We start from the raw sequence: 12630 nt of genomic DNA, 5'->3' as shown, positions 1-12630 counted from the left end.
ACTTGGTTAAATACTAACTGAGCAGACTGAAAATGATCCATAATCTTTGCATGTTCAAAATTCCTAATGTAGGCTAAACCCTTTCTTGCTTGTGTGGTCAATTAAAAATATTGGCTTGAGGTAAAAGAGAATTTTTTCTGTGAGAAAAACGACAGATTGAGGGATATAATACCATGGTCCTTTGCAGTTTCTTGTCCCCTGCCACTCATAGCAGGAATTAAACTCTCTGTGTTGAAAGCAGGGGAGAGGTTTTTGCCACAGAGGCCTAGCCCACAGCGAGTCCCAAGGGCTAGGATGCTGGATGGTATCCTGCAAAATGTTGTAGGACCAAAAATGTGGCTTCTGTGGGAACAAGCTGTGCTGACCATGTCAGTAGAAACCCAAAGGCCAACATGTTCAGCAGAGTTGGGCAGGCACAGCCTGGTACTCACAAGCCTGTGATGACAGATGGGGAATAAGTTTGGTTGCTGGCCCAAGCAGATCCACATCTGTCTCATTTCTTCCTCTGGGATGCTTAATCCCTAAACAGAATCCCTATTTCACTGTATTTTAGGTTTTTTAATTTAAAGCTGAGCACAAAATAAGCAATGCTGACAGCTCCATGCAAGCACTTTCCTATAATGAAGATATAATGAAGGAATACAAATTTCAAAGGTTACTTGCAGGGAAATGAGTGGGACAGTTTGATTAAATGAGCTGAGATTTTTAGACATCCAGTGTTACTTTATTTGTCTTCTCATAGCGTAGGATAGGATGGCATAGTCTTGTACACTTCCTTGTACCCAGCTCAGGAAACCTCAGACCCTGCTTGTGTATGGCGCCTCACTCTTGTTGTTTCCATTGAAATTGGGTATTTTTCCTGTTCTGTTTCCAGTAATCATTTGAAATGACAGAACAGGTAAGTTCTGTGGGTGTCTGGATTCAGTTTAGCAAAGGGAAAATTAATAGGTCGTTTCTTCTACTACTTTTTTTTTTTTAAACTGACTGCTTTCCATTAAGTGAAGACTTTATAACGTCAGGGTTCAGGACTTTGCTGGGCAGACCTCCTGGCTCCCTGGGTCAAGCATCCCAGGGATGGGATCCAGGGATGGAATTCTCCCCAGGATGTGCAGGGAGCTCCCTGTCCCTGCCAGTGAAGCAGGGAGGTGTTGCAGTGCTGATGCCTGACACGGTCAGGGCTTCAGTCAGGATGGAAGGTCCCCTTTGAGACGATGAAGTCCCAGGAGATTGTCACCAGGGTGGGCAGAGTGTCCTGGCATCCTCACTAGGCTGGGTTGAGGCCCTTAGAATTGGTGTTGAGGGCAGGCCCTGAGCGCTTCCTGGGACTTGGATGGAGCCAGGCACATGGGGCTCCTGCGGTTGTAAGCACCAGTTTAGGCAGCCAACATCTACAGACACCCACTACTAACCAAGAAAGCATGTTGTCTGTGTTTAGAGTGTATTAATGCCCACTCATCCTGTGTCTCACATGTAAATTTTCAGTTTTGCATGACACGGTGCTCCTTTGCATGTTGATAGTGCTTTAAAACCAGGACAGAGGGAGTGCTGCATTAATCTGAGGACTAACACTGAAATGGGGTTTAGAATTGTGGATTTAATTGACTTGGTGATAAAAATCATCAGTCTCTCACACTCATCTTCTCTTTCTTTGCATATTCATTGTAGAGGATGTCTTATATCTTAAAGGTAAGGGTAGATACATCTCTTTGGCTCGTCGTGACACAGAATGCTTGTTTCTGTTAATGCTTCTTGTGCTTGCATGACCCTAATTTTGCCTCGTTGTATCAGTAAGTTATTGTCAGAGTCAGTAGCAGCTGACAAATGTATTTTAAGATAACTCTTGGAAAGGAGTTAGTGTTATGGTACTCCTGGCATGCTTCTTCTTTAAATCCCTATCGCATGTAACCTACTAATACTCCAATTCTTTCCAAATCAGCAAGGCTTTTAACTGAGTGAAGGAGATAAAAACTTGTGTTTCTTACTCGTGGAGTCATAGCAAACACTAACTTTATGTGTGTTTGTCTCTTCTCTGTGTATACTTGTGTATGGGATTTATACTCTCAAACTGTGGGCAATTAGAAGCAGAGCTGTTTGCCAACTCTTTTATATTAGTAATTAAGTCAATGGGATAAGCCACATTTTAGGGTTTTCTAGCACAGACCACAGAGTTTGTAAGCAACTAAAAGTGCTATGAATGTGTTTGAATTCTTTGGCTAAAGGATTTTAGAGAAGAACTGCATTTACTAGAGGAGCCTGTCCTGGCCCAAACCTGCAGGTGCAATTCCCACTGCTGTTCCAGGGAGCAGTGGGTACATGTGAAGGGCAAAAACTATAATTTTCCCCAACTTTGTCACTGTCTGCTTTGTAGCTTTCTAAAGTGTTGTGTGTAGCATGGGTAGCTGCATCCATCTGTGCTGCTCCACTGTTCTAACTGCCTTTGGTTCTGGTTAAACACAAGAGTGTGTTTCTCTGTAGGATTCTAGCAAAAGTCCAAAAACAATGAAGAAGTTTCTTCCAAAAAGGAAAACTGAGAGAAAACCATCTGATGAAGAGTTTGTTATTCGGAAAAGTAAGTGTTGCCCAGAGATGCTTTGGCTGCCCCATCCCTGGAAGTGTTCAAGGCCAGGTTGGATGGGCCTTGGAGCAACCTGTTTGAGTGGAAGGTGTCCCTGCCTGTGGCAGGGGTTGGGACTAGATGATCTTTAACCCCAACCATTCTGTGATGCTATTTTTCTTTCATTTCTGGAGATTTCTGTGTTCACAGTGATCTTCATGGGACTTTGAAAACACCCTTTCTTGCAGTGCAGGATGTGACAGGATGCTCTCACTCTGAGCCTGGGTGCTCCTGAGCATGGGAGACTTCTGGAAGTGCACGGGTCCTCAGCCTCTGACAGATTTCTCCTCCCCTCCCAGTTATGACTGCTAGATATGCCACCACCCTCTTTGTCATTGCTAGCACAAGGTCATGGGTTGTGGGTGATCTTATTCTGAGTCTGAAGCCAAGGAAATACTTCCAAGTAGTTAAAAACTGCATTAAACTGCACATCAAGAGTCACCAAAGTGTCTGACAGCTGGGGCAAACCCTTACCTGGCCATGCCAGCATGTCCTAGAACAGTGTCCATGGGGAATTAGGAAACAAAAAGGTCCCCATCCCAATAGGGATGTTCACCTGCAAAGAGAGGTGTCCTGAGAACTCCCTAGAGCCCACTTGGGGCACACCTTGGTGGCTTTACACAAAAGGCCATGGTCACCATGGTCAAGCCATGGTCATGCTGCCATGCACAGCTCCAGCATTAGCTCTCTCCCTTGAGAAGATGGCACTGAGCGGAGGCTGGAAATTAACACTTCATGTTTCCAAGTCCTGCTCTGGTGCTGCTGTACCAGAACTCCCACACTAGGGTTGCTTTGCCTGCCCATCTCCTGATGCTGCCTGCACCCAAAGTAGGGCATCACCCCCTGAGTTTTGCCAAGATGAGCAACTAGAGATAAGTTTTCACACCATTTCTTCATGGTACTTGATGCCAGAAAATGTAAAGGACCACAAAACAGATTGGCCAAAGTCCCAGAGGCAGTAAGCCAAAGAAACAGCATGATCTCTTAAGGGGCTTGGGAGCAAAGACTGGGAGAGACAAGGCCAGAGTACCTTGGTTTTTGTGCATGCTATTGTTTGCGATGTTTTACAGGTACTGCTGCGCTGGAGGAGGATGCTCAGATCCTGAAGGTGATTGAGGCGTACTGTACTGGGGCAGGCTTCCAGCAAGCTCTCAGCTCAGGTGGGCACACAAACACATAATTTAGCTCATACTCTGCCCACAACACCGATAACCCCTTTGGGAAAAAACAGATGTTGCATCATACAGCAGTGAGACTCGTGCTAGGAAACTGTAGTGTTCAATCTTTGAGATAAGGAAGCTTCATCTGCCTAGTGGTTTAGTTGCCATTGTTTTTCTCCTAAACACAGAGAATGAAGCAGGTAGGAGGGCAGATGAGACACTGCTATTTCACCAATGATTACCTGATGATAATCTCAGGTTGCTTATAGCTTTAGAAAGGAAGCATGAGTATTATCTCTCAATCAGCTGTGTGTTTAAGAACAACCTGCTTCATAAGAACCTATCTAACATCTTCACCTCTGGAAATATAACTATTTATCATTGCTGGTGAGATGTCAGCCAATTAAATCTCTGAAATTTCAAATAATGGTACATATAAAAAAGAGAGGCCATGGTTCTTTGGGGAGCTCTTGACCCTATTCAGATGATTTCATTTATAAGTCATGATGTAACTTTAGATGCAATGAGTACTCTTGAAAATTTTCCACTTGCTGCTGTAGCTCTGGGTTAATGGGATGTAGCTGACATCTCCAGTCTGTCCGAGGCTGATGGTGGAGCAGGAAGAGTGAGAGCTTCTGTCTCTGATGTAGCATGGGCACCAGGGAAGATTACCCCTTTTTCTCCCTCATGAATATTTCTTGTACACAGGCTCCCGTAAAGACTCCATTCCCCAAGTCCTTCTTCCTGAGGAAGAGAAAATCATCATAGAGGAGACACGAAGCAATGGCCAGACGGTTACAGAGGAAAAGTGAGTGTGGCTGCTCTCCACTTGCAGATAGATCCCTGTGTCACTTTTTGGAAGGGCATTAAAAATGATGCCCTCTCCTTCTGTACCTCCACAGAGGAGCAGGCCTGGCGTCATTGACTGCTGCCTTAATTCTGGCAAAGAACCACCAGACAATTTCAACGGCTACTTTGTCCCTTTTAAGGACAGGCCCACCCTCCCAGCTGTCCTGACATGGCTATATTCCTCCGGGAGTCTGGATCCCCATTTTATGGCTTATCCAGATATAAGATAATGGGGTCAGTGAGGATAGAACCAAACAAGTGACTCTTTTTTTTTAAACTACTGATGCACTGAGCTGTTGCTGCCCCTCGGGAGCCTACCTGGCACCTGCCTGTGAGTGCTCCCAGCCTGTTCTGTAACTTGCACATCTGGGTGACTGTGTTGAGCCCCTCCCTTTCCAACCCAGTCAGTGTGCTCCTTTCACATTTGATTTTTTGCAGCACAGCCTCAAGTAATCAAGGCTGCTTTACAAAAGATAGGCATTTCCACCTTTAAAGTCATTGTTATTTATTGCCATAGCATAAACAAGGAAGCCAAAGCCACAGACCTTTGCTGATAACTCAAAGCAGAACAAGGTATCAAGGTTTGAGAAGAGAGCCCTGAGTTTTGCACCAGTGGCATATAAATGCTCCTAGGCTGTGTTTCCAGAGTCCCCTCCCAGGCAGCAGCCTGATGCTTGGGAAGCGGAATCTGGCTGCAACTTTCCTGTCAGCACCTCCCATGCTATCACTGTTTTCCTGCGCACCAACTCTAATTTCTTTTTTCTTTAATTTATTTTTTCAGAAGCCTTGTTGATACAGTTTATGCACTGAAAGATGAAGTCAAAGAGCTGAAGCAGGTAATTTGGGTGGGATTGTTTGTGCTGGGAGTTGAGTGACAGCCAATCAATCTGTGCTGGATCATTTTCAGCTGGTTGGTGCCAGGAAAAGTCTTGCTGATGCTGGTCCAATCCTGCAAATTCCTAAATGAGCATTAGTGTTTTTCTGGTTTACCTTCCTGAATCACAGAATCATAGAATCTTTAATGTTGGAAAAGACCTCTGGGATCATGAAATCCAACCATCAACCCAGCACCACCGCTATGTTCACCACTACAGCATGTCCTGAAGTGCCATACCTACACATTCTGTGAACACTCTCAGGAATGGTTACTCTACTACTTCCCTGGGCAGACTGTTCCAGTGTTTGTCAACCCTTTCCATGAAGAAACTTTTCCTAATATCCAACATAAACCTTCCCTGGTGCGGCTGGAGACCACTTCCTCTCATCCTCCATGCTTGAGTGCTAGAGAAAGCAAGAGGGAAGGAGGAGCTGGTCTTTGTGGTAACATGAAAAACATTCCCCCTATTCCAAAAGCTCTTTCAACTTGACCATTCATTTTATAGGGGTCTGGTGGACACCAGTTCTTATAGACTCAGAGGAAATATGTCTTCTTCCCTCCAGTCCCAAGTCTGGAGGTGGGAGAAACCATCAGAGGGGAAAAGGGTTCTTCAACCCAAGAAAAAATTAGGTTTCAGGGAGGATGTTTCTGTCTGCCCAGAGTCAGGGAACTTCTGTGCAGGTCTGTGAGGTAGTAAGACTCTGTTTGGGTTACTCATGGTCTGATCCACTTACGTTCTTCTTCCTCACAAACTCCCATCAAATGTCTCTGTTATTTCATCACCTCTGAGGCATCAGGCAGCAGATGCATGGAAGTACTTCATTACATAAAGTGCATGGGCATAACTGCATCTTTATTCCTTTGGTTTTCACCTTGCAGGAAAACAAAAGGATGAAACAGTGTTTGGAGGAAGAGCTTAAATCCAGGAAGGACTTGGAGAAGCTGGTGAGAAGACTGCTGAAACAGACAGATGAGTGTGGCAGGGAGGACACCGGGCGCAAGTCATCCCTGATCGCTTGAATTCATGGAGAAGCTGCTGGCAGTAGTGTGTGACCTCAGGTGTATTTTTGGGAAGTGGAACTGGATCCTTTGCCTCTTCTTGCTCCTTATTTTGTTGGTTTGGGGTATTTTGTTACCAAAAAAAAAAAAAAATTCACAGAGAAAAAATGGTTTTTTTTCCATCCAGTAAGGAAATAAAGCAGAAACAATCAGTCACAACTGAACCAGTAAGCAAGCAGTCCATGATTCACAATTCATCTGCAGCAACTAATACCTCATTGTACCTGCAACTGGGAGCAAATACAAACTCTGCTAGTGATTGTTGCTCACAAAGGCTTGGGCAGCAATTTCCTAGAAGAAGCTTAAGCACTTTTTAATGCTTTCATTCTTTCCAAAAGCACCAGTACCTATTTATTGAATGAAAACATTACTGAGGTGGTATCGAGCAGAAACCAAAAAAGCACCATGCTTCTCTTTTCAGATAATCACAACTGGGGAAGCTTTTCCCATCTGTGTTCTTTTTCCCCGTTAGTTGACTGTAGCGAACTAGAGCCCAGCAATACTGTGGTTCCTGTGTGGCCTTGATACTGATTAAAATGTGCAATTAACATGAAGATGTTTGAACTCCTTGGGGGAAGCCAGATCTGGAGCACCTGTCAGAGCACATAGGAGGGTATTTTGCACAGTGCTGCCTCCTTACAGCTCATGATTAGCACAACAGATAACTGCTGTTCTGCCCCCATCTCTTTTCTTATGCATGATGTAGAATTCCTGACCCCTGCTTTGTTTTCACATTGAGTGTCCAGGTAGCCTAGAAGATGATAATTTTGCTGTGCTTCCTCTTGCAGGACATGCTTTTCTCCATATGAAATGTAAACACTGCTTGACAAAAAAAGCAACCCTAAATGTGCTGGTTCCCTGCTCCCTTCTGCCCACTTCATGCTTTCCATCACTCCTTCCCAAAGGTTGGGAATGTTGCCAGTGGCCACTTCTCCCCACATCACCCCACAGGGACTTTCTGCTAGGGAAAAGGAACTTTCTCCTGAGATAGGGAAGGTATTTATGCTTTGACAAGAGCTGGAACGCTCCTGAGGCAAGGATGTGCAACACCCTCCCAGATCCCTGCACAGCTCCTTGAATACAGCATACAGGCAACATGCATATGTATCAGCTCTCCTTATCTTATTTGGTGTTATACCCTAGTTTAGAACTGGTGTTTTCCTTCCTTCCTTCCTTCCTTCCTTAACAGTATTATAAAAATAACCTGTTAATTATGTCTTATTTATCTCACAGGGCAGCATGGTCCCAGGGTGTGCAAAGGCACCACAGCTCATTACAGTCACACCATTATGTTGGTTGTGAAGGACATAACAGAGGCAATAATTACAACTCTCTCCTTGCCATTAAAATTCAGCCAGGACATTGCAAATCGTGTTTCGGGAGATACAAACTCCAAAACATCTCAAGGAGTGTAATAAGAAACCCTCTTTAAAGAGTTTCTAGAGCAAATTCTATTTCTGGAGCAAAACAGAGGTCTGGTTACATTTGCCATCCCCAGAGCATCCCAGCCAGATAGCAGCTCCCCACATCCCTCCCTGGGCACACAGTTGAGCGATTTGATCAGCAGTCAAGCCCTGCTGTGCTTGTGAATTGTTTTCCAGGAGTAGGACCTTTGCTGCACTTACTGCTGCTCAGGGAGGCCATGCCCAGACCCCTCGGTACTGCCTGGCCCTGCTGCCTGCTCCAAGCTGGCCTGGGGACTAGGCTGCTGACATGCAGAGCAAACCAAGGGCCACTGACACTGCAGGGAGAGGGTGGAAATGTGTCCTCGCTGCCCCCAGGCTCAGTTGAAACCCGTGCTCTATGTACATATTCATGTTTGTGAGATGTAACGTGATGGAGGGCACACTGGGACTTTTTGGATCAAGCGTTTGTCAAGAGCTAGAAGCCAAAAAAAGACAAGAAAATAAAATAAAAAGGAAAAGAAGCCATGCCAGATGGACAGCAATGTTTCCATATTTACTTTGTTTACAGTGCTTTGTAAATAGGTTCCAGTGAGTCTGTCTTTAGATGGATGTTGTGTCAGCTGCCTTCCAGTGTATCTTTGTCATGTAGGTTTATTTACTGTAAACTACTTATGCAAGTTCAACTTTTCTAACATGTTTTTATTTTGAACAGTTTTTTAATTGACATTTTCAACAAATAAAGGATAAAAGTCACTTCTTAGCCCTTGGAGCTGCTTCCTGTGTTTCTGCCATGAAAGCAAAGCCAGTGCTTGCTCTGGGCATCACTGATTTCCTCAAAATGCCATGGCAGCATCATACCTCTCTGATTTACTGGTAGGAATACTGGTATGAAAGGTGATGCTGGCACTTGAACTGTTGCTCCCATTGTCATCCATACCTGCAGTGGGCCAAGAGCACCTGGTCCCAGGTCAAGAGATGCATTTCCATCCCTCAGGCTCCACGTGCACTCTGTTCACAAGGATGCTTTATGGAAAACAGACTGCTCTGCTGCACCAGGCAGTTGCTGTAGATAAGTGACTTCCTGCCTGTTTGAGATTTTATGTTTTTTTAGTTAGTGTGTGTTTTTTTCTGGCAATTAGGTGTGGTGACAGGATTTCCTTTGGTCTACCACCACTTGGACAAGACGTCTCCTGCAGACTGGGAGTTTTTTAACTCTTTGGTGGAGATGTACCATGGTCTGTGGTCTCAGCCCACAGCAGAAGTGGAAGATCAAGGGCAGGAGGGCTGGACCCTCCTCTCCTTCCCCAAACACAGCCTTCAGAGTAGGAAAAAGAACAAGGCAAAAAAGAAACACTAGCCTTGGGTGCATCATGGAAAAACACTGAAGTCCGAAACTTCCAGAGGGCAGGCTTAAATAGGATATTAGAAAGCCTCATTCTTCCCTATGAGGGGGGTGAGGCCCTAGAACAGGTTACCCAGAGAAGCTATGGCTGCCCTATCCCTGGAAGGATTCCAGGCCAAGTTGGATGTGGCTTGGAGCAACCTTGGATGTGTGTGTATATATATATATATATATGTATATATATATAAAAAACATGTATATATCTATATCTATCTATATATTTTTTTTGTGTGTGAGATCAGTGTGTATTGAACCATACAAACACCTCTCCCAGCAGATGACCATGCTGCTGCCTGGGCAGCACTGCTCATCCATCACGCCGTGTGTCAGTCCTGCTGATGTGCCCTGCAAACTCATTACCCTCTCAACCCCTTAACTCAGAACAAAAATCAGTTTGGAAACGGTAAAATCCACAGCCTGAGGACTTGCATAGAGGCCTCACGTCAAGGAAAAAATCAATGTATTGACAACCTTTAAACTTTCCATGGGGAGAGCAAACAGTGCCAGCTATGGCAACAGGCAGGGCTGGGGGAGGAGGACACAGCGGAATGGCAGCAATTGCCTCTCGTCCCCTCTCACACACTACCTCACATCTGAATCCCATGGGCTATTTTTGGCAAGTCAAGAAACAGAGGCAAGAAACAAAAGCCCTGAGAAAGGCAGCTCTGGGGCCAGGGGCTGGACTTGGTCAGGCAACCCACAGGCAGGAGAGATGACAGCTGGCATTTGCTGCCCTTGCTGCAGAATTTATGGACTTCTTTAATGACTGTTTTTCTCCTCCCCTCTTTGTTTTCCTCAACCATGCAATTTGCAGCTTCTGGATCCCTGCTCAGTGATCTGGGCTGGGGACCACAGCCCAGCCCAAAGTCTCTGGCAGGTGCTCCTGGCCATTGAGACTGGAGGCTGCAGGAGGCTTCAAAGTGTGCACTGATCACAGTTTCTCCTTGCCTATGATGAGCAGGTTTTCTACTCCTCGTTTTTGGCCACACACACAGCTCTCACAGCTCTCTCCTCCCCATTCACTTGCTCCAAGCTTCTTCCCCTGTGTCAGACCATGCTAGTTTGCACCATTTTTGGTTTCTCCTGTAGCTCCCACCCACACTCCCACCATGACCGAGCACCTCCACCTCCCCTGTGGAGGTTTGTGGTTCTTCAGGCAGCCCAGCACTGCCTCCAGGAGCCTGGCCCACAGGGCTGGCCTGGGAAGCAGCAGCTGCCCAGCCGCACACACAGCACGTGCAGCATCCATCCCTCTGCTCTGAAGCAGAGACATCCCTGCAGGCTCCATGACCTCAGGACAGGCAGGAATTATCCTCTTTCAGTCAGATGTCCTAAATCCCATTAAAACTAGTCCCCACCCCTCTGTTTCATTGCTGTGCTAGGGGCTTCAGCCTTGGTGTCTCACTGCCTGCCCAGGACAGGGGCTCTCTGTTTCCTCCTGCTGCCAAAATGTCCCTAGTGTTGCCTGGCCGTGGCACCTCAACATGCCCCAAGGAGCATGGTGGAATGGCTGCCCCTGGAGGCTTCTGGGACTGGTTGTACCCACTGTAACCCCCCAGTGCCACCCCACAGCCCTCTTGGTCCCCAGACCCCCAAGCAGGACCCTGTGAAATCTCAGCCTGGATTTGGGAAGGGTGAGCAGTGTTCAAAACATACAGAGCCACCTATGTCTGAATCCATAAACTGTATTAATTGTGGGGTGATCAGTGGAAGAAACCCCACACTGTGGAAGGGGGAACCACGAACACTGAATTATGTTGCAAAACACAGCATAATTCACAGTCGTCTGGCACTCAGTCTCTCTGGTTACAAATATAAGATGGGTTTAGTTAAATAAATAATCTTCATACAAGATGTCAGACAAGAGTGGTCCATCCCCTAAAAAAGTTAGTTTTGGAGAACATCCAAAAAATACTTACTAAATTATTGTGAAACCAAACAGTCCCTGAGCTCTACTGCTTTTGAAGGGGGCTGTGCTGGGCACCAAGCTCTGCAATGAGCTGTGCAAGGAATGCCCTTTCTGTCCCACCAGTGGTGGCATTTGGGCACTATGTTAGGACTAGACCTGCAGCCTCCAGCACAACAAAGCCTAAAGGCTGTCCAAATCTAGAAGCTCTTTCATTTGCAAACTTGTTGGCATCCAAGATTATTTCCAAACTTTGACACTCTATGTGTGACCTGTATAACCAAAAGCCCCAGGCTTGTCACATGCATCATCTTCAAATGTTTTTTAAAATGCAATCAATGTCCTTGTGCTCTGATCGCCTTCCCTGCAGACCAAGCTGGAGAATAGGGCTGGGAAGACCCTAGTGTGCAGTGTCACGCAGGTACCCCCTGCCCAAGGGGGCATCTGCACAGTCCTGCTCTCCTGGAGCTCCAGAAAAAATGCCTCTGTGGACATATCCTCACTGAGGACAGTCAGAAGATGCTCTGCACATGTCTTGGAGGGAAGAAGTAGGTGGTTCTGCCACCCCTGTGGTTTTCCGGTCCTCCTCCTTGGGTAGGAGGGGTCTCAGGAGAAGATGCAGTTCCAATTTTGATGGTGGTGCCCAGTGCCCCTTCCACAGGGTAATGAAACTGTCCACAGGCAAAGGTTCCTCTGCCTGCAGAGGTGGGAGGACAGTCTGGTGAACTGATTCAGGTCACCAAGAGCAGACCACCACTAGTGCCCTACTTTCTCTCTGCCTTGAAATCTGCAGTCCTCCCTCAGCCACCAATCACCCCTCTGGTGTGGAGCGACTGTCACCAAGTATGAACCCAGCCAAAGCAGTGCCACCCTGAGGAAGGTGGTTGAGTTTCACTGACAGGCATGGATGGAAAAAAGGGGGTTCTCCAGATACAGCCGACAGCTGGAGTGGCAACATTGCCTCACCAGCAGCTACCATGCAATGACAGTGCTGGACTTACTGATTCCTTTAGAGAAGATGTTCCTAAGCCTTTTAATGTTTTTCCATTGATGTTTGTAAGCAGATTGGTGCCGGAGATATGCATGAACCCAGCTTGGCTGAAGCGCCCTGAGCCACCGTACATCTTTAGGAAAGAAACATTGATGGCAGAGTTTGGAAAACAAAGCTCTTATGACATAACAGGGACATCGACCCTGCCAGGAATGTGGGGTGTGGTGGACCCAGACACGCAACACCAGCATGTACCAAATCACTGGCTGCGAAAGAATAAAAACTGAAAGCAAATAAGAACAGCTTCAAACTTTGTTCCATTTGTGTTCTCAGGGCCCCTTGGCCCTCATTAATAAATAACAAACT

The 12630-nt window shown here is 46.2% G+C and overlaps 1 protein-coding gene across 2 annotated transcripts in view; it reads left to right on the top strand.

Annotated features, from left to right (window-relative positions):
- ARHGEF6 (Rac/Cdc42 guanine nucleotide exchange factor 6) overlaps window positions 1-8725 on the top strand; it is a 30238-nt gene extending 21513 nt beyond the window's left edge. Inside the window, exons 15-20 of one of the 2 annotated variants that reach the window (XM_031058812.1) lie at window positions 1666-1686; window positions 2476-2569; window positions 3685-3774; window positions 4483-4582; window positions 5405-5459; window positions 6380-8725. In XM_031058812.1, the coding sequence (XP_030914672.1) occupies window positions 1666-1686; window positions 2476-2569; window positions 3685-3774; window positions 4483-4582; window positions 5405-5459; window positions 6380-6520 (501 nt within the window). In that variant the 3' untranslated portion in view covers window positions 6521-8725. The remainder of the gene's footprint in view (window positions 1-1665; window positions 1687-2475; window positions 2570-3684; window positions 3775-4482; window positions 4583-5404; window positions 5460-6379) is intronic. The other variant, XM_031058813.1, reaches the window with a different exon arrangement.
- The last annotated feature ends 3905 nt before the right edge of the window (window positions 8726-12630 follow it).

Source organism: Geospiza fortis, unplaced genomic scaffold (assembly GCF_000277835.1).
Source record: "Geospiza fortis unplaced genomic scaffold, GeoFor_1.0 scaffold29, whole genome shotgun sequence".
NCBI lineage: Eukaryota > Metazoa > Chordata > Aves > Passeriformes > Thraupidae > Geospiza > Geospiza fortis.
Note: the sequence above shows the minus strand (reverse complement) of the source record. Positions and strands in the feature narration are given on the sequence as shown.